The following is a 22,632-nucleotide window of genomic DNA, read 5'->3' as shown; positions in this document are numbered from 1 at the left end:
GTGGCATTAGGGAAACTATTCCCCTTCCTGGCATCAAGCCACTCTGTCCCCATGTAACACCCAAATCTAATCCACTTTATTATTTTTTTTATTGGAGTATAGCTGCTTTACAATATTGTGTTAGTTTATACAGTACAGCAAATTGAATCAGCTATACATATATCCCCTCTTTTTTGGATTTCCTTCTCATTTGGGTCACTGCAGAGCATTGAGTAGAGTTCCCTGTGCTATACAGTAGGTTCTCATTAGTTATCTATTTTATACATAGTATCAATAGTGTGCATATGTCAATCCCCATCTCCCAACTCATCCCCCCGCCGCCTTGGTATCCATACGTTTGTTCTCAATGTCTGTGTCTCTATTTCTGCTTTGATCCTACTTAAATGCAACCTGCAGTTTCACCCAAAGGAGCCAAACTGCACATGAGTTTCTCATGTCCTGGGTTAAGAATGGAATTTCGGAAGGCTTAGACTATCCATTGTGTTGTTGGTGCCAAGAAGGTAGAAACTTTATTTCATGAAATGGAAGAGATCAGAAGATTGTAGCTCACTAACCTTATTCACTTGATATTTCTTCATGTAGATGACTTTTAAAATGTTTTGTTCATCTTTGGTTTTATTGCCTTATATGGTAACATTTAAATAATGGGGAGTAGAAGAATAGTCATTTCTATGGATGTTAAGATGCCAAAATAACCACAAATGTTTCCTCAACACACTGTTCCTTGAGTTATTGTCAGCATGTACCTCTTTGAAGTGGGGAAGCTGATTTAGAAAATTCACTTAGCGTATGAAGGAATGGAACATGAATATCCAGAGTCAAGCATTTACTCCTAGTTACATTGCTGTATTCGATCCAGTAGGCAAACCTAACTCAGAGAGCGGTAACCTAACAGAGAGATAAATATTTATTGCTGTAGAGAAGAAACTGATCCCATTTTATGTAGAACAAATGTATCCAAAGATACAGTTGCAGCTGACTCCAATCCAATTGATATTGTTAAAGGTCGCTTAATGCTGACTCAGATTAACAAATTTTATCATTTGAATACTTATCTATTGTACCATTTTAAATCATTCTGGTGATGCAAATTTGAAAAAAAATATTTCCCATCCTGTTAGGAACAATGGGCACGCATGCAAATTCTAGATACAATGCAAGTAGTATTGTGACAGAAGCACAAAGTGCTATGAGATTTATGTATGTATTAACTTTTATATGTATAAAATATTTCTGAAAGAATACACAAGACATGGTGACAGTGGTTCTCTGGGGAGAGCCAACAGAGTACCGAGAAGTAGGGGTGAGAGGGAGACTTATTTTTCACTGTTTATATTTTTCTATTCTTTTCACAAAGAAAAATAAAGAAAATTAATGTCATAGGACTACAGAGAAAAGGCAGTTACATTCTAATGAGGGATTCTGAAGGCTTCTTGATGGAACAGTGACATGAGCTTGTCCTCCTGGAGATGTGCCATGTCACCACTAAAGATCATATTTTATCTTTTTGAACCATAGTTTTGTCTGGATATATACCCAGAAGTGGTATTGCTGGATCATATGGCAACCCTATGTAGTTTGGGGTGAGCAGATGCAAACTATTATATATAGAAGGGATAAACAATAAGGTCCTACTGTATAGCACAGGGAACTATAGTCAATATCCTGCAACAAACCATAATGGAAAAGAATATAAAAAAGAATGTGTGTGTGTGTGTGTGTATCTGAATCACTTTGCTGTACAGAAGATATTAACGCAACGTTGTAAATCAACTATACTTCAATTAAAAAAAAAAAAGAACATATGTTATGATCCTGTGGCATCCCTTAACTGCACTCAGCCATGGAGGTTTCTGAGTATCAAATCCAAATATGTGTCTCAGGAATAGCTGGTAGCTTAACTGTGTCAACAGTTATATGTTCTGAATTCTATAACCTCAACCTGAATACAGCAACATAAAACTGAAATAAGTACTCCCAAATTAAGCTTGATATTTCTCTAATGAAGAACAAACACTTGTAAACATGGACCATGGTGTATCTGAGCTGCTTGCATGTAGGCAGTAAAAAATGTCAGTTGTGTCATCTGCTTGAATCTACGCAAATTATCACTTTAAAAAAATTAATTCAATGTCACTTTTATCTAAGGCTTTGAAGGTTACAGTGAAGAAATTTCTGGGTCACAATGGAAAAGTAAAACGCTTGGTACTTTTTACTATAGGCTAACTTAGGAAAATAAAAATGTCCATTCTTCTTTCAGAGCTATCTGGCATAACTCTATAATGTGTTATTACTATTGCCTTATTGCTTTTTTAACAGTCCAATATGAAATTCCACCACTTTCAACTATGAGCATGGGAGGTGGGAAATAATTCCTCCCCCATAGTCAAAATCGCAACTTTCCTGTGATCTTTTCACTAAGGGCTTCTGTGTAAAAGCCTTTTGGATTGTTTTATTTGAAGAAAATGGATTCTTGGGAGAGATGTGAAAAAAAATGTTTTCTGTAGCCTTGGTTTGCCAGCTGTTTTATATGGGCATTTGATATTAAGTGATACAGAAACCTTATCTTATTACACTAGGAAAGGAATCTAGTGTGAAGGATACGTTGGCATTACAATAAAAATGACCAATAACTTATTAATCTCGTGCTATAGTGTTGCCCTGAGGATAGTATTTGTGGTTCTGACTCCAACAAAATTGCCTATGGACATGAAAGACAAGGCAGGGCTGTTTATTTCAGTGGGCAAATAGGATTGTGTGTGGTTTTCTGCATTAAAAAACATCCTACCCTGGGGTTATTGATATATACATGTTATTTTTATTGTCAGTGAAATAAGATTTCACCATATTACTACTGACTGCCAAATCCCCTGAAGATGACTTTTCTGCAGGCCAAATAATGTCCTATTAGTGACCTAGACTTCCATTTTCTGGACTTCTGGAGCCCACTTGCTTTACATGCCAGAAAACCAAATAACCCTTTCTGTTCCTTAAAAATATTGCTTTTTTCAGGGCTTCCCTGGTGGCGCAGTGGTTGGGAGTCCACCTGCCGTTGCAGGGGACACAGGTTCGTGCCCCGGTCCGGGAAGATCCCACGTGCCACGGAGCGGCTGGGCCCGTAAGCCATGGCCACTGGGCCTGTGCGTCCAGAGCCTGTGCTCCGCAACGGGAGAGGCCACAACAGTGAGAGGCCCACGTACCACAAAAAAAAAAAAAAAATATATATATATATATATATATATATATATATATATATAACTTTTTTCAGAGGTTGGCTTAGAGTTCTACAGATAGATCATTTTTAGTTAACCCATTTAGCCCCTTTAGCATTTGGAATCTTGTTCATGGGAAACCTCTCCAGAGATAACTAGTTCGCATTCCTGCAACAGTTTCTCAACCTTGACACTAGTGACATTTTGGACCAGATCATTTTTTGGGTGGGAGGTGTACTGTATTTAGCAGCATCCCAGACCTCTACCAAACAGATGCCAGTAGCAGCCCCCTGACCCAGTTGTGACAACCAAAAATATCTCCAGATCCTGCCAAATGTCCCCTGGGGATCAAAATCCCTTTTAGTTTAGAACAAGGTAGAAAAGGAATACTTGTCATACACTTGTGGATTCGCTATGTACATTTTGGCAAAGAAATATCTTAGGGGAGTAAACTCTTCCCAGAAAAATGGTTAACTAAAAATTCATTCCCAGTTTTCTATAATAGCATTTGCAAGGCATAATGCATAAATAACCAGATACAAAAACATTAAGTCACATGTTTAGAATGACCTTAGCTTTGTTATTATGGCCAAAAAGTGCTGTCAATTTCATCTTTCCTGTTCCCCCAAAACAGGACACCTATTCTTGAAGTATTTATTTGGATGTTCTTTCTTTCTTTCTTCTTCTTTTTAAATGTGATGGCCATGTGAGAGTGTTTTTAAACCATGAAGGATACACGGCAGGGATTGAGAAAAAGTGAAGAGATTGGGAAATTCATTCTGCAGTTCTGTCTTTGGAGTCTGGCTAGGTGCATTTTCTTTAGATATGGTGCCTTTAAGCCTGAGATTCAATAATATCCTCTCCTGTCATGGTTTAAGCAAAGGTTTCCTGTGAATTCATCCGGTTTATGTTTGGATTTGGGGAGAGCCTATTTCAGAATACCAGAATTAGGGGATCAAGACAGTGTGCTGAGTCTGATCTTCTCAGTACATTTTCTGTTCTAAATGACTCTCTGATTTGAGGGGCAGTACTGGAACTTGCTGGGAAGTATGAAATATTCTTGTTTGATGGATAGGATTAGAGCAGACAGAACAAAAATGCCTGAAAATTTCCCCCAAGGGTGCCCTTTGTTAGTATCCGTTTACTTGGCTGTTTTCTTTATGTTTCTGCTGTTTTTCCCATAAAATTTCCTGTTAACTTTGCCAGTCCATCCTATCCTTACTGCTTTCATTTTTAATATGACAATTGGTACATTTCGCAAAATAAACCAGCCACTCTAAAATGTGACACATGATTCGCTCTGTTGGTACAAGAGCCTGAAACTGGGTTTCTAAGAAACTTGCATGGTGAATGAAAAGGGCCGTTTGTGGAGTGGTCATGAGTACCTGCTATGTTATTATGAGCCCCAAATAAGTCTTTCTGTTCACTGACTCATAAATAAAGTCTGTCAAAGATAAGACCTAAAGTGTTTTTTTTTTTAATGCAAACCATGATTTTTATAGAAAAGGTCTGTTTTCCCTGGTTATCAGTACCTTTGCATGCTTAGAAAACAGGCATTAGTTTAAGCTTCCACTGAGCATTTACAGATATGTGATGCCAGCCAATTTTCTCTGGGTTCTTACCTCTCAGCTGCCTATTTGAACAGAAGCCATCTTCTGTGCCCCCACCAGTTTGACACTGGCGGCCTCTACTGTAATCACTACTTATCTCTCTAAACTGCTCTGCATTCATTTATTCATTCATTCAACCTACAGGTATTAAGCAAGACATACCTTGGAGATACTGTGGGTTCAGTTCCAGACCACTGCAATAAAGCAGATATCTCAATAAAATGAGTCACACAGTTTTTTAAAATTTCCCAGTGCATATGGAAGTTATGTTTGGACTAGACTGTAGTCTATTAAATGTGCAAAGCATTATGTCTAAAAAAACAATGTGCATACATCAATTAAAAATATTTCATTGCTAAAAAATGCTAAGCACCATCTGACAATGCAGGGTTGCCACAAACCTTCAATTTGTAAAAGTTGCAATATCTGTGAAGTGTAATACAGCAAAGCACAATAAAATGAGGTATGCCTGTATTTACTATGTCCCAGGCTCTGTTCTAGGCAACAAAGTCAAGGTGTCCTCAACTCTCTTGAAGCTGACATTCTAGAGGGAGAAATAATCAATAAATACATTCCATTAGTCAACTTGACTGCTGTAACAAAATGCCATTGATTGTGTGGCTTTAAACAACAGAAATATATTTTCTCACAGTTCTAGAGGCTGGAAGTCCAAGATCAGGCTGATTTAGTTTGGGATTTAGTTTCTGGCTTTTACAAGGCTGCTTTCTCATTATGTACTCACATAGCCTTTCCTCCATGTGAGCATGTGGATAGAGAGAGAGCAAGCCCTCTATTGCCTCTTCTTATAAGGGTACTAGCCATTTGAGGTTAGGGCCCCACCCTCATGAGCTCATTTAACCTTAGTTTCTTCCTTAAAGGCTCCATCTCCACATACAGCCACTTTGGAAATTAGGACTTCAATATATGAATTTTAAAGGGACACAAACATTCGGTCCATAGCATATATAAAGACATTTTTAAAAATTACTAGTTCAGATAGTGATAAGAACAATGAAAAACAATAGAGGAAAGGAATAGAGAACAATTGGGGCAGAGATGGTGGTTGCTACTTTAACTAGAGACCTCTGAAAAGATGGGAAAGTTGAGTGAGATCAATAATGAGAAAGAGATAGTTCTAGGGTGATTTGGGGAAATAACCATTCCAGGTAGAGAGAATTGTAAGCATAGTGGCCCAAGATGAGAGTGAGAATGACAGGCTCATGTGACAGATGAAGGTCAGTGTGGTTGGATCCTAGTTGGCTCTGGGGAGAGAGGTGGGCAATAGCCTGATTGTGCTCGTCAATATGAGGAATTCAAATTTTGTTCTCATTGCAACGGAAAGCCATTGACCAGCTTTAGGCTGGTTAATGTATAGATAAGGTTCAATTTAAATGCTTAAATAGAAAAACTCAAAGGATGTCCTACCCATCTTTGGTATACATAGTAAATGTTCAACACATTTTTTAAAGTGGAAGGATGGATGTTTTCTTACATAGTAATTGACTTTAAAGTCAGATTTATTAACTATAATTTATATTGTGTATGTATTCACTCTTAAGAGTGTACAATTCCATGAGGTCTGACAAGCACACAGTTGTGGAACCACCAAGCAATGAAGGTATAGAACAGTTACATCACTTTCCAAAATTCCCTCAGGTGTCTGTGCACTCAGACTCTTCCCCCAATCCCAGCCTTTGGCATCCATTATTTATTTTCGGTCTTTAAAGTTTTGCATTTTCCATAGTATTATATAAATGGATATAAAATATAGACTTTTGAGTTCGACTTCTTTCATTTAGCATAATTTACTTAGGATTCACCATGTTAAATATATCAGTAGTTCTTTCTTTTTAATTGTTTAGTAGCATTCCAGTGTATGGATGGACCACAGTTTATTAATTCAATTGAAGGATATTTGGCTTGTTTCCAGTTTTTGGCAAGTATTAAATAAAGCTGCTATAAATATTTGCATTAAGGTTTTTATGTGAACTCAAGTTTTCATTTATCTTCAGTTACTATGTACCAGTGGGATGGTTGGGTTATATGCTATGTATATGTTTAACTTTATAAGAAACTGCCAAACTGTTTTCTAACAGGGCTGTATCATCCTGTATCTCCACCAGCAATGAAAGAGTTCCACTTTCTCTGAATCCTTGACAGCTCTGATTGTCTTTTTTTTTAATTTGGCCATTTTAGTGAGTATATAGTCAATATTCTTTTTTTCTAAAATTTTAGAGGTATTGTAGGTATAGGTATGGATAGTAAGGAGGATGCAATGTGTAATGGCGTAATTTTTTCAGCTACATCTTTTTTAACCAAAAGACTGTGACCTTATAATCCTTGTTGAGAGCTAGATCAATTTAAGACTCTAGTTCCCCAATCCTTGCTTGAAGACTTGTATAGGATCTAAGCTTAAAGAATTTACTCTTTGAAACCTGGCAACCTTGAAATCCAGCCCCCCTACACTCAGTGGGGTTCTCATGGAATGCTTCTTTAGAAAGGTGACCCATGAGATCCTCTATACAAAATATCAGTGACCCCTGAGAGATGATGAAGTTTTTGTCTCCAAAACTCCAACCTCAGTCATACTATTTAAAAGAAAGAAAGGAAGGAAGGGAGGGAGGGAGGGAGGGAGGAAGGAAGGAAAGAAAGAAAGGAAGAAAGAAACTAAACTAAAAGTAGTAATTGACTTTTGCTAAGAGTATGGCAAAGTGAAGTAATGATTCCATGATCCCTGAGAGGCATTTTCGCATTCTATCCTGATATCAGTGAAATACTCCATCACAGCCCACCTGGTTTTGTCTGCACATTGTGTGGCTGGTCACTCTAGCCTTTCCCTTACCAGTGAGACATAAAGAAAAAAACATGATTTAAAATTCTGCTGAGGAATTTGAGCATTAGGTAACTTGTGGACTCCAGGGTATAAGTCTGAGCAGAGATGGCCTGTAAGTGTTTTTGATACCCTTTAATAGCTCTCTATTAAAGCTGTCCTTCAATAGATCTCCAGAAGGATCATCCCACCTCTGATTTGTGAAGCTCTGATCTTGCCCAGTATTATTCTATAATTGTTCAATGAAGGACCCTGGAGGACTAGAAAACTCAGTGCTTTTTACAGCGTGTACAGAGGTATATCACATAGGTCCATAATCTCCATCAGTGCCCTGACTGAATCCAGAAAAGATTCCTTTCCTCACCTAGACCTAAATTGTCCACAAATTGTCCTTCTCTTTTCATGGAGAAAGAAAGTACTTAGCTTAGTTTCTACCTGAGGGCATGGATTCATGCCTAGCACAAATTATCCAGAATTCTCTATAAGCTGATCCTATTTCTTTTTTTTTTCTTTAGCTATACTATTTCATAGGAAACTGTGCTTCCGTTTCTCCTAAAGTATTACTTCTTTTTTTTTTTTTTTTTTTTTTTTTTTGCGGTACGCGGGCCTCTCACTGTTGTGGCCTCTCCCGTTGCAGAGCACAGGCTCCAGATGCGCAGGCTCAGTGGCCGTGGCTCACGGGCCCAGCCACTCTGCGGCATGTGGGATCTTCCCGGACCGGGGCACGAACCCGTGTCCCCTGTATCGGCAGGCGGACTCTCAACCACTGCGCCACCAGGGAAGCCCTGATCCTCTTTCTTGAATGAAGGGATAGATGCAATTTCTGTCTGTGTAACACCAGCCACCTTTATAAAGCTTGGTGCTATGGTTTTGCCTTTCTTTCAAGGAGCTTTAGAAACAATGCCCATGGCTTTTCTCTGCTATTGATTAAACATACTATTACACTCACCTGTAATTGTGCAGTCAATTTTATAAGAGGACTCAAAATTGTCATTTTATTCAGAACAACTTATTTCTTGTGGAATCAAAGACCATCAGTCTCCTGCATGAGCCTGTTAACAGTTGATGGGCAACATGAGGGTGGAACTCTGTCTTCTCCAGACGTGTGTGGTAGCGTTTGGTTAGTAGCCAGGCGTGCATCAGCTTCATGAATCTATGAATCTTCTTTTTGTTTTTCTGTTTGCAGATTTTATTCTTCACCGTACAGTATTGCAACCAACCGCATGATTCCACAGACACCCATCACGCCATTCATTGCTGCTTCCCCTGTCTCCACATACCAGGTATGTCCGGTTTACCTGCACCTCCCGGGAAACCTTTCTTGCCAGGAACAGGCTAGATCAAGACAAAAGGGAAACAGTAGGATTTTTGTTTTAAGTTGTCTTCCCTTTAGTCATATGTTAATGTCATAATACTCAAACTACCCACTGAGCCTACACTTTCAAGGGCTTGTTTGCATCTGTTTCACTGAATGATAAAAATCCACCGAGCTGTCCATTCTTCCTGCTGAGTTTTCATGATTTTGCTACTTTCCAGCCAACATTAGTGCAGCTTTCTTACCACTGAGAGGTTATTTTGTGTGTTGTCTGTTATTTCGGTTGTTGTTCCCTAGGGTATCTTTTATGAGAACACATTTCTGGCAACTCCCTGCACGCCCTCCAGGATATTGTATCATTGTCATCTCATTTTGTCACAATCGTTCTGTGTATCCATGGAAAGCTACATGGATAGATGCAAAATCATTTGCTCCAAGAAATAGGGAAGATTATCAAAGGGGTAAAAGTAATTCCTACTTCCTCCTCTTACTTCATTCTCAGTTCCAAAGAGGCCAAAAGAGACCTCGGGGGTTCCACATGTTGAAACACAAGAAAATCTGAGACTCAGTGTGTGTCCTAAACCAGATGTTGTAGCCAGTTAGTAATGCTAAGTCCACAGGTGGATTGAAATAGCCATCCTTCTCCCTCAAACAGTGCTCCTTATCTTATTCCTTTGAGTCATCAAAGATATGATATTTCTCCCTGCTTCTCTTTACCTCATGTAGTTCTTCAGACAATTCTTCTAATTCAAAATAGAAAAAAATGCCTATGAATGCTACCAAGAGTGTTGAGTGTCACTGTTTAAAGCTTTGGAGAGAGAAAGAAAGAGCAAGAGTGTGACTGTGTGCCTGCGTGTGTTTCCCTATATTGTGCAGATGGTAGGTGGGTGGGGGGTTTACAACAGGGAAAACTGTAATGTTGCTGACTGCTACGAATTCAGTGAAGTTTCACATTATTCATCCACTACATACGTCATATCAGGAGGTCCCAGCTGTCAGAGCATCATGCTTGAGACTATGCACTTTTGTCCTTAACTGATTCCCCCCAAAGCAGATCATTCTCATTCTGTGTCTGCACTTAGATTCTTGATACCTGTCAGGTGAGCGGAATAGACTTTTGTGTGAATTGCATTAGAGGGTCTCAGAATGGCTGATTTCTTAATTGCCTTTCCTTGGGACCCATGAGGCTAAGTGCAGATGCTGTTCAGTTTTTGTTCTTCCTACAGGCCTGCCTGGTTGTAATGTGTGTTTTTTGGTTTTTTACCCATTTTTTTCTAATCTTGGCCTCTGTTTCAGCCAAGACCACCCATTGAGCTCCACTGTAGAGCACTTTGGTGACATGAATAAAATCTCCACAGAACAGTCATTTCTTTTGGGAGGGTTCATAAGTGGAATTTAACTCTGGCTCTCTTTTCTCAAAAAAGGAATTAGAGCAATTTCCTATGTTGTTGATTCTTGCTTTTCACCACTTCTTTTTTTTTAATCTAAAGTTCGTTGTCAATTTCATTGACGTGAGTATATTGAAAACAAAATCTTCGGGGCTCTCTATGTCACAATCAGCTCTTAGAAGCTGACTTTCTCATTTGGCTGATGGCGAACATTCAGAACACTTGGCTGGCTCGTATACTCATTTTTATTTGCCATACCAATTACCATGAGTGAGAAAAATCACAGACTTGCTTAACTAGGGTTTAACCCAAAACATACCCCAAAATTTCTGGTTGATCTCTCTGATTCTTCCCCAACTTTTACCACTTGGATTTATTTCCAAGATGGGATCACTTGAGAATATGAAGTTAGAACCAATGACAGAAAAAGAGAAAGTCTTAGCAGTCATGCTAAGTAATGCCTCCTTCCTTATTTGCCCGGGTCTTCCCGGAAGTTGACCTATAAACAGGAGATCGCTGAAGCCTCCAAATGTGCTCCGTGGCCCAGCCTGGCCCACGTGGGCACTACAGCCAGCTCCAGGGAAGTAGGAATTTGCTTTACATTGTACCATGTTTCAGGGACCAAATGAATCAGGTCCAAGAATTTCCTTTGTACCCTTAGTTTTGAGCACTGATTCGCTGTAAGTCAGGTGGACTCCACTTTCTTATGACCTAGTGTGACTCCACTGAACGCAAGAACCGAGTTCTCTCTGTGATTGCTTTCTTCTAATAAATGCTGTTTGATGCATAGGTCCAGAGTACTTCATGGATGCCTCATCCGCCATACGTTATGCAACCAACAGTAAGTGTTCTCAGTCACCTGAGGCTCGATGTTTCTATTATCCGAGTGCAAGCTTTTGTAATGCATAGAAGCTTTGGGGTAAAGCTTTTGTTCTATTCCATGCCTCTTTCTGGCAGCCCTATTTTCCAGATACAAAGCTGTTCCTGAAATTCTATAAAAGTGTAAACAGTAGATAGAGTGATAGTGATGGAGTGAAACAGAGTTGAGAGAGGAAGAGAGAGAGAGAGGGAGGAAGAGAACAAACTTGATTGGAGGAAATAGCAATCAAACTCTCATGTTGCTGTCTACCATTTGTTATGAAAGGGGAATGTCTACTTCATGCAGAATTGTGAACTCTGGACAGTTAAATCCATTATAGGAGGAAAGCCTTTCTGTTGTCCTTCTCCTCCTGTTATGCTTTGTTTTCTTCGGATGCAGTTGGGTGTGCTTTGGGAACGATTTTGTGTAGCATGGCTAAGTGTTGACTCAAAGCAATATATTTGAAATAGGAAGGTATTTGTCTACTAATAGATGCAGATAGATAATAGATAGCAAGGTTGGTAGATGACTTTTATGTTAACTAACTAGAGCCATTCTCTTCTTCTTTTAGTGGAAAATTTCTTCCCAAAATATTCAAACTCTATTTTCTACTAGCTAGCTTTCCCATTTTGTGGTACAATATTACGTTAGTCCCAAGGGAAATAATATTACTTATTCCATTAGAATCCAGGCTGAAGGCTATTGATTCCATGTATCTTTGTCGAGGTCTTCCATGTTTTTGAGCTCTATAGAAGTACTAGCCAGGGAGCTTTCAAGAGCAATATACTCATGGGAGTGTGAGATAGGGGAAAGATCCCCAGCGGAAAGTTGTGTGACAAGGTCTCTGCTGTACTCTCCTGGGTATGTTCAAATCTGTAACTTTGTTTCCTTTTCTGTCACTATACTTAACATGGCTTTGGAGAGGATCAAAACAGAGAGAATATGTGAAAACAGTGTTTGAAGTATGACATACTATACCTTATTATTATCATTAATCCTTATTATTGAATGTATTAGTTGTTCAAAGAAGAAGCAATGCTACATTTTAACCCTTTTCAAAGCTAAATGTAAATAAGGTAGCACATATTAAAAACCAGGGAGTTAAATACACAGACATCTATTTCCTGGACTCAAAGGATCACAGCACCTGGCTTTCATATTTGAGCTTTGTCCATTTTCTTAAAAAATAAGGAACACTCCATGTTGCTCCTAGTGTTTTGATAGTTTGCTTTTTATTTGAAGAATAAAATATATGTAGCTTACTAGAGCAGAACTTTAGACCCTATTCTGCAGATCCCCATATTTATTCTTATTCACATACCTTGGGGGCTTCCTGAGTTCATCTGATCTGTGTTGTATAAATCAGACCAACATGCAACGAATCCAGGCTGTTCTTTTCCGTCCCAGGTGTGAGGTAGAATTCAATAGATGGAAACAACTGCCTTCTAAAAAAATATTGTGTGTGTTTAAAGAGCATTGAGGCTAGCTTAGTCCTCACGCTGAGGTCAAGCATCATCTCATCGTGGCCTAAAGGAATGCACATCTGGCAAAATCTGAATATTTTTCCAGATACCAAAGTATGTAAGATTCCATAGTACTTCTGGAGCTGTGAGGAGATGGGAAGATATTTGTATGTGTTTTTTTCCAACTGTCACTCAGGGCCTTAGCTAAATGTTTTATTAGCTTCTCCTTCTCCCCAGACCAGCTTCACCCATTTTTTGGATGTATTATTTCTTGTATATCTTCCCCTAGCAATAGTTGTGTGTGTGTGTGTGTGTGTGTGTGTGTGTGTTCATTTGTCCCCCACCAGGATCTTTCTTGCGATGGCTTCTGCTCCCTAATATCTTTTCACTTCCCCTGACTAGACTCTGCATGATATTTGAGCTTAGGTCACCCCCCTTAAGATGTAATGCTTGTGGCTGGGACAGATTCCTGGGGAAAGGAGTGGCGGGGGCGCCCACCACCTTGTTATCTTTAACATGGAAAAATTGGCTAAACTGCCTCATGGAAACACAATTTGTAGCATCAGTCGTTTCCCTGTAACAGTTTTGTTGGTTGTCTTTATTGTATAAAGAACCTTTACCCAACTGGTCTTAGTTTCATCATCAAAGTGGGGTTGGTTAAATTAATCACTCTGTGATACTAAAACATAAAAATAATTAGGCAGTCCAGGGTGAAGAAATAAAATACCTGGATCTGAAGGGAAGGAATGAATGACGTGGTGATTAATAGCATGGACTCTTTTTTTTTGGCTGCGTTGGGTCTTCGTTGCTGCACGTGGGCTTTCTCTAGTTGCAGCGAGTGGGGGCTACTCTTCGTTGCAGTGCACGGGCTTTTCATTGCAGTGGCTTCTTTTGTTGCTGAGCACGGGCTTCAGTAGTTGTAGCACGTGGGGTCAGTTGTGGTGCATGGGCCTAGTTGCTCTGCAGCATGTGGGATCTTCCCAGACTAGGGATCAAACCTGTGTCCCCTGCATTGGCAGGTGGATTCTTAACCACTGCACCACCAGGGAAGTCCCAATAGCATGGATTCTTGGTTAGTCTCTTTGAGAGAGGAAAACCTTTCTGTTATAGGACTTTGGGCAATTAAACTTTCTGAGCCACTGTTTTCTCATCTGTAATATGGATATAATCATGACTAAATTATTATGGTTTGGGTTCATGAAATGAAGCAAGGCTTTAAAGCTCTTAAAATAATGCCAGACAAATAACAAACACTCAGTAAATTACTGTTATCATTATTCAGTTATATGAGTAGATGACTGCACATTGTGCTTTAGATTAGCCCAATTACATAAAATGACTGTTGGTATAGGAAGAAGTTGAGAAAAAGCAATAATCACCCATTTCTACCACATTCATACTGCTTATTTAGCATACTTTCCTAATGAGTTTGGTGGAGATAGCCTCTATGGCTATAAATAAGATAAATTGCTTAGATTGGTGTTTATCTCATTTACTTCCTAAATCTTTCAACACCTATAATAAAAATAATGAAAATAAAAAATAAAGGCCCATTGGGTACCTCTTGTATGTCAGTAACTGGAACCTACTTTACAAATAAATTCAAGGTGTCCATAGCTACACATCTCCAATATATTGCCCATAATAATGATTTGCTTACAACTTTTCTCCTTTCTCACGTTTTCTCTTCCACTATTTTGAGAAAATCGCACAGATAAGCTCTCTGTGTATAGGGTGCAAAGGCATGCTTCCCCCATCACTGTGAATCACACGGCCTCCTACACTGCAGCAAGAGCCCTTCAGGTTCCTTTTAGGCTCTACTCGAGGGCCCCAAGGTCTCAACCAGGCTTGTATCTGAAGAGAAAACAGTGCTTCATTCAAATCTTAAAGTAGAGCGCAGTGCCTCTAATCTTTCCCTACTAGGGAGGGGTAATGATCTATAAGAGAGACATGAATTGATGGAAAGAAGGGAGGGGAGTAGTAAAAGGACAAGAGAAAAACAGAAAGCATAAGCATAAAGCTGAAGTTGGTTGTTTAGGTTTGCTTCTTTGCAGATTGAAATTTCTGAGTTGTGTGCAATGCACTTTTTTGTAAACTTAGAAGAAAACTCTGAGAGGCTTTTCACTTTTAAGGAAGAGGGGATAAAATTCTCCCTGCCTTGGCCATATCTCTCGTACTGGTGTTTCTGCAAGGAAACCATTCTCTGTCAGTTGTCTGACTCTGGAACTTTATCAGGTCAAACCCCACTGAGGACAGCAAGAGCGTTTCTATTTGCACTTTATTTTTTTTCCACTGAAAGAGAGCACTGTGAGAGTAAATCAGGAGTTCACTCTTTGCTGATGTTGCCAATGCAATTGGTACGTGTTACTGTTCCCCAGTGCAGAGTTCTGTCCTAAACTCTGAAATCTCACCACGACACTGACAGGATTTTTTTATTTTAAACATCTTTATTGGAGTATAATTGCTTTACAATGGTGTGTTAGTTTCTGCTTTATAACAAAGTGAATCAGCTATATGCATACATATATCCCCATATCCCCTCCCTCTTGCTTCTCCCTCCCACCCTCCCTAGCCCATCCTTCTAGGTGGTTACAAAGCACCAATCTGATCTCCCTGTGCTATGCGGCTGCTTCCCACTAGCTATCTGAGAATGGACTTGAGGACACGGGGAGGGGGAAGAGTAAGGTGGGACTGACAGGATTTTAATAGAGGACGGATTGCACTAAATATCTACTCTGTGTGGCAGCTTGTCACACTGGAATCTCATATGAATGCACAATTGAAATCCCTGTGTTATGATACGTCAGGTATTTTGTTACATCTCTACTGACAGGGAGAAAAGATGATAGTTCCCAAGAAGAAGTAGAGTTCAATTCTCTTAAATTTTATTTAGGCTCATGTGAATCATAAATCTTCTGTTCTTCATGTGGTTAGCATTAATTATTCTCAAGGAGAAAGGTCAACTTTCATTTTTACCTAATTACAAATAACTTACCTAACTACAGGATTCTAAGAAATGCAAGATGCTCTTATGGAGTCATTGGATGATTTGTTGCTATGCATGGCTAAATTACGACTTATGATGAATAAACCTTACATTTATAGCTAAACAGTCAATATAAACTTTCCCTCTACAACAAAAGAAGAAGTTCAGAAAAGCCCCAGAATACTTGATTTGGTCATTCTTTACCTGCAGGTAGGTAAGACCTAAGTCTTAATTTTAGGGACCATGTCCTCCAAATTTGCAGGCATGTTTTTCCTAAAACACATCACCAAATTTGGAAAGAACATTTAAGTCATTAGAATTCTGTTCAGAAAGCAAAGTTTTCAGATACTATCATTTTATTCCAACCGCTGAACTGAGCAAAAATTCTTTGTAAATATCATTGTCAAAGACAGTGTGTTTGCTATGTAAGGAGTTTACCTGGTGGATATAGATCTACAGACCAAATCTTTTTTAAGTGACTAGCAAACACAAAACAGTAACTCTAGCCCATTTATACTATTTCTACCAGAAGAGAATTAAAAAAAATATGTGAGAGTAAATTTAGAAGGAACAACTTCATTTGGGTGTCACCTCCCTATAAATATACTCCTGGGGTAAAGTAAATACAAAGAAGACCACTTGCACAGAAAGTCTCTTCGATACCTTAACATTTAAGTTCTACTCTCTTAGCAAATTTCAGTTATCCAACATGGTGTTATCAACTATAGTCACCATGATTTACATTAGCTTCTCAAATCTTATTTATCTTATAGCTGAAAATTTGTACTCCCCACCACACCCCCAGCCCTTAGCAACCACTTTCTTCTCTGTTTCTATGAGTCTGATTATTTTTGTCTTTCCCTAGATTCCACATGTAAGTGGTACCATGTAGTATTTGTCTTTCTCTATCTGGATTATTTCACTTTGCATAATGCTCTCAAGGTCATCCATGTTATCACAGATGGTAGGATTCCTTCTTTCTACAGCTGAATAATGTTCCAGTATACACACACATACACACATAACACACACATATATATGTCACACTTTCTTGTTCCATTCATCCATTGAAGGAGACTTAAATTGTTCCATATCTTGGCTATTGTGAATAATTCTGCAATGAACATGAGAGTGTTTTTCTCCTTGAAATGGTCATTTTTGTCCTTGAAATGGTCACTTGATTAAGTCTTTTACTGGGCCCTTAGTTATACCAGACGTCGACTCTTCATTTCAAGAAACTGAGAACATTGAGTTCAATGAAAAAAAAATCAACAAATAATAAACAAATATTCTTGAGCATTAAATATGCACAGAATATTCTTCTAGGTATTGTTGGAAATGAGAGAGAGTAAGAAAGAAACAATCTGTCCTCAAGGCACACGATCTCTCTGTGGAGATAATTATTATATGTGTAGAATGATTCAATTAAAAATCTACAGCAGAAAAGTTGTGAAATGCTTAGCATTTATATAACACTGAAAATGACAAAGTATCTATGAACAGCTAAGGACATGGAAGAACCGAGATGAAAGCATGAACTTAAAGGATGGATGGGGTTGATGGGGATAAAGAAGAAGAAGGAGGGCATTTTCAGTGAAAATAATACACCAAAAGAACTGAGGGGGTCATCAGATTATTTCAGGGGGCAGCAAAGCAGGTAGCCTGCATTAAGTGAATTTTTTGTGTTAGGGAAAGATTTGGTTGGAAAGGTAAATTGTGTTCTATTGAAATACAACTTTTAGTCATCAAATCTGGCACACTTTCCTATACATTTTTTATTAGCTTGGTGGTCCCAATGCTGTTGTCTAGAATTTAGGCTTACTTTGGAAAATATAAAATAGAAAGGATAAATTATGTCACTGATGTGTGTGAAAAAGTCACAATTTCCAGGGGCATCATGGATGAATCATTCATGAATGGACAAAACTTTTCAATTTGGCTGCATTATGAAAATGTCATCATGCACAGCCTCTTTTTATATCCATGGAATTATTTTTGGAGGTAACAGTCATCTTTCAAGTAGAGCTTCTGAAAGTTTCTTGGAGAGAACGCTTCCCGATGTCTAAGATCCCTGCCTTCTAAGCACAGGAGTGGTGAGAATAAGCGGTGAATGTGGAGTCTTTATAAATCCAGATGTGTGCATATCACCTGCCTTTTGCCATGCAGTTTTATGTTATTTTAATATGGACCTTTAAAGAGAAAGAATAGGTCAAGGAATAGTGTATTACCTTTTAGAACTGAAGGTGCGTCATTCTGAACATAAGATTGACAAGGTACTAAGAGATAAAGTTCCAATGGCACATTACCCCCAGTGTGTCCTTAGATAGCACTTAGAATTTCTTTGTCACAGCATCATCAGTAAACCAGAATTTGCGAGTTCCTTTGTAAAGGTGTTAACAACATTACATCCTTAAGGGCTACTTAGCATATAAAATATAATTAGATATGTTGTAAACACAGGATACAAATTTATCGAATCTATTAAAGCCCTATTTTCTATGGATTATCTCTAGACAAAGCAAGTATGTAGCTAAAATAAAATCTATGTCAGACTTTCTAGAAAACAGCCAGTTACCAGGGCAACACAATCATATTGAGATAGGGTAAATAATTTATTTTATAAATGCTGCCAGGGCAACAGAAACTACTTATGAAATCAGTAGAGGATTGAGGATTAGTGTACAGATAATCTACGGAACTATTTGTTCTTTTGTAGCACACTGGAATAAAATGTTTATTTTATTTATCTTTATATATGATCTTAACAGTTTTGTGAAGTATGTGGATATTCATTAAACAAATGGTAATGAACGAGTTCAAATATTGAGAGTATTTCTAAATATTCAAGGATATTATTCACTACTTCTTGCCCCTCAGAATGTCATGGGGACACCTTATTTTGCTATAAAGATTAACCTTTGCTGGGTTAGCCCTGGAGAGCCCAGGTATTTTTACCTAGGTGGTATGTTTACAATTTAGGGTCATGGTTTATTGTGTTGACTGGCTTAGGTTTTGTTAAGCCAATAATTAAGATGCACCAGGTCGGGGGAGGGGATGTAATAGAGACAGAGTCACATATGATCTAATCAAGTATGCTTTGAAAAAAGTGACATCATTTTAGCTTCAGTAACAAATGTAAGAAGTTACACAATTTACAGTAATATTTGTCAAAATACTAATGCAAATACTAGTAAAATGCCTTCAAACTTTTCTCTTCTACTGCCTAAGAGGAATATTTACCAAAGGTAGGACTTGCACTCACATTTTCTCCCTGTTTTAATATTGTTTGCTTCTCTCTTGTTCAAACTCCCTGTTAGAAAATAAATGCTTATAGTATATTCAGCTATGGGTAGCAGGGAAAATGTGTGCAAAGTGTAGAACTGGTAAAGAGGGTGGGGTTATTCATTGTGCCAGGGAGTAAAGGAGTAAGAGCAGGCTTCACAGAGGAGGTAACTCCTGAACTTGGCTTTGAAAAATAAAGGAGTTTTTCAGGCAGAGTTGTGGATGTCAGGCAGGAAGGGTATTCTAAGCAAACACCAGCTCACAGCCAAGGCTTTAGTTTATATACCACATGTTACAGCTGGTGAGCATCTGAGATGGCAAGGAATTTCCAAAGGCTACCAGGTGCCTCTAATGCTGCATCTGCCATGAACATGGCATCTGTGTGACCTTCAACAGTGATGCCACAGAAGGTGTCACTTAATCATGAATTAGGGCTGTCATATCATCCCCTTCAACACGGCATCTTCTCCTAGAGATGTGCCCACACCTCCAGACAAAGCCTTACACCAGACCTTTCACAAGCTCTCCATTCAGAGTTGAGTGAAATATGCAGGACATGTGTTTAATATCACTTGGGTGTCATAAAATAATCACTGCACCTTCTGCATTAGGCTGCCTTACTTAGGTCCAGTCTCTGAGCACCGCAATTGGAAGTGGGATACCCACGCTCCTCAGAGCCTGGAGAGTGCATAGTGTCTCATCACTTGACTGTCCCAAATGCTTCATTGTTTAGTTATTCAAACGATAAAGTGAGAGGGTTGATACGCTAAGAAAAAATAGCAGGACTTATATGTCTACATGAGGGGTTTTTGTTTGCCTTTTGTTTTGTTTTTCATTTCATTTTTTCTGCAGTGGAATCAATTTGGGAGGCATTTTCTAATGATGTCATCTTAGAACAGAAAATTTTTTTTAATTCCTCTTGGGAATAATTTTCAGAGTAATTTATTAATCACACAAGAAAAACAAGTTAATCAGGTAATATTCACAAAATAGATCAATAGATAGTGATGATAGATTAGATAGACAGATAGATATAGATAGATAGGAAGATACATAGATAGGTAATCGTTACTTTATCCAGAGGCATTTGACTAGTTCTTTCTCAACTGGAGTATAATTTTACTATTTGAGAGCTTATCACATATAATTCACAGTATCTCTCCCTTTTCATTTATTTTCTGGCACAGATTAGGTACTAACTAAATATTTGTTGATAGACTACACTGCATAGGCTATTTCTGCATTGACAAATATTGATGCACTACAAGCAACCAGTTTCTGTTAGACAAGGATGCTGACAAAGTTTCTGAGGAAAGCAAAAGGGTGCATCCTCTTTGAATCCAAGCCTAACATTTAAGGGAAATTGATGCTGCTATCAAATTTGTCTCTGTATATTTGATTATTAAATCTTGTCATCAACAGTCAACAGGTTTGTTCAAAACAACTTAGGAAAAACACTTCTGTGTTCATAATGTAAAAGTCTAATTGCTTTTCAGTTATAGTTTTGCTTATATGAGCTTAAGCAAACTGTGTTATTCACCAAGTGTATTTGTTCCCTAATCTCTGCTCTCATCACTTTCTGGGAAATTTGGAAGGGGTTTGCAAAATTTCATTTGTCCATTATGAAGCTCCAGAATGCAGTGTTTGCAATATATTTATGCGGTTGTTGGCCATGAGTGATCATTATAGGCAAAGGCTGTATATAGTGAAGGTGATTCTTGCCAATCTCTTCTCCATCTTCTTTTCCGTCTTAAAAACCTGAAAAATCAGTAGATCTACTTGTTAGGAAAAGCAGCAACCCTCATTTTCACTATGATATAGGAAAACACTCTTCTCAGATCAAATAAAAGAACGAATTTGGAAAAATTTGTACAGTTTGATATCTGAGCAAGTTTAGTTCTTCTACTTCCTGTGTGACCTAATTTTCTACCAGCAGATCTCTTTCTTTTGATATTGAGATTCATTTGAATAAAAATGAGATATCCACCCCCTTCCATAACCAAGAAGAATGAGTAATAAGGATTTCTACCTTGCCCACTCTTAGAAAAGAGCTGAGGTTACTTAAAATTAAAGACACACTCAAAAAGACAGTTAAGCAAAAAGGAACACATGTCATATAACAGAGGAAATAAATTTATTAAAACTTTAGGCTGTCTGTGGGTAATTTACTATAATGGAGTATTCAAATTTCATCTCGAGTTTTTAGAAGCCAAGGCCAAATGGCTAAAAAGGAAAAAAAAAAAAAAAACTGGTTATATTGTTTCTTTCTCTGTTAAAAGGAAACGTATCATAAGGCCAGGGAGAGAATTTTTTTTCTTTTTCTGCTGCTATATTCTAGAAAAAAAATTATAATGGTATAATGTCATTTCCCAACTCAGTGTCTTAGCAGTTTTACATGCTGAGATAATAAATGTGGCCATTTAGTTTATTAACTCTCAATGAAAAACAAACAAATGTTAACTTTCAATTTTGTGATGAAATGTCTAGAGCAGCAAAATTAAGATTTTTCAGATATATATGTTTCTCATGACCTAACTTGATACAACCGTGCCACTTAGGAAATCTAATTGGTTAGAATTGGGCTTGTTCAGTCTTTCAAATTTCCTTCACCTCAGCCAGGATTTTATGAAAATTATGCCATCTGGCAGAGTATCGTCCAGATAAAGTTGTTTTTCTTCCTCATTAAAGGGGACTGCAAGATTATCTGCAGTTTGTGCCATAATTCTCAAGAACATCTTTCAGAATAGCCTGGACATACACTCAATTAAGAGCCTGTGGTTCTGTTTCTTTGAGTGTTTGAGAGGCAAATTTCACCTAAAATACTGACGGTAGGTGTGAGAACCACTGGCCGTCATCACTCAGTGGCTTACGAAGTATTCATGATGTTTACTAGTACTAGGTCCTGATGTGTTGCCAAGATGAGTGAGGTGTAAAATGTAGTAAACTGAACCAACAGAATTGAATTATTTGGTATGGATTATTAGAGTATATGCATAGATTAATGATTTAGCTTCAGCCAACTCAAGCCATTGTATCTTACAGTCATTCCTCAAGTTTAGCTGACTCTGAAAACTATGCTTGAGAAATGACAGCAAAACTAGATTATCAGCAGAGAAGACAAAACGTATCTTCCTTCTAACTTTGACAGGAAGACACACAAATAGTTCTGTTGGCAATACACTATTTACATAAGACATTTTAAAAAAATTACTATGGCGCTTGTTCCTTTTTACACCACATAATGTAAGTATAGCTTCATTGTACATAATGAAAGCTAGGAACAAGGTGAGAAATCTGAAAGCAGATTTCAAGGAAGAGGATTCATCCTTATCCACGTTAAAAAGCATAGTGTGTTCTTGGCTTCTTAATTCTCATTTAACACAAAGGAAATCAGATTAATTATGAAGTTGAGCTCTGAACCGTAATCTTAAAACTTCTATTCAGAAGAGAGATTTTTTATCAAAGAGTTATCCTGAAAGCGTTTGATCAATACACATTAGAACAACTTCTGCATAACAGTAGTGTATATTAAAAATCAATCCTTACTTTTCTATAAAGCCGTCTATCTCTCAGTCTTGTATCTGGAATATTTTCAGTCAATACGAAAAAATCATTATAATGCTAAGTTTCTGTTACATGCTACATGCAGAAATCCTTAGATTCTTGTCATGCTCTAAAATTATTTCT

At 38.0% G+C, this 22,632-nt stretch overlaps 1 protein-coding gene across 3 annotated transcripts in view; it reads left to right on the top strand.

The window, feature by feature from the left end:
- RBMS3 (RNA binding motif single stranded interacting protein 3) overlaps window positions 1–22,632 on the top strand; it is a 690,034-nt gene that overhangs the window by 598,744 nt on the left and 68,658 nt on the right. For 2 of the 3 annotated variants that reach the window (XM_070046679.1, XM_030830022.3), the window contains exons 9-10: window positions 8,839–8,935; window positions 11,146–11,196. In XM_070046679.1, coding sequence (XP_069902780.1) covers window positions 8,839–8,935; window positions 11,146–11,196 — 148 coding nt within the window. The remainder of the gene's footprint in view (window positions 1–8,838; window positions 8,936–11,145; window positions 11,197–22,632) is intronic. The other variant, XM_060308006.2, reaches the window with a different exon arrangement.

Source organism: Globicephala melas, chromosome 11, assembly GCF_963455315.2.
Source record: "Globicephala melas chromosome 11, mGloMel1.2, whole genome shotgun sequence".
NCBI classification, from domain to species: Eukaryota; Metazoa; Chordata; class Mammalia; order Artiodactyla; family Delphinidae; genus Globicephala; species Globicephala melas.
This window is presented reverse-complemented; position numbering and strand designations above follow the sequence as displayed.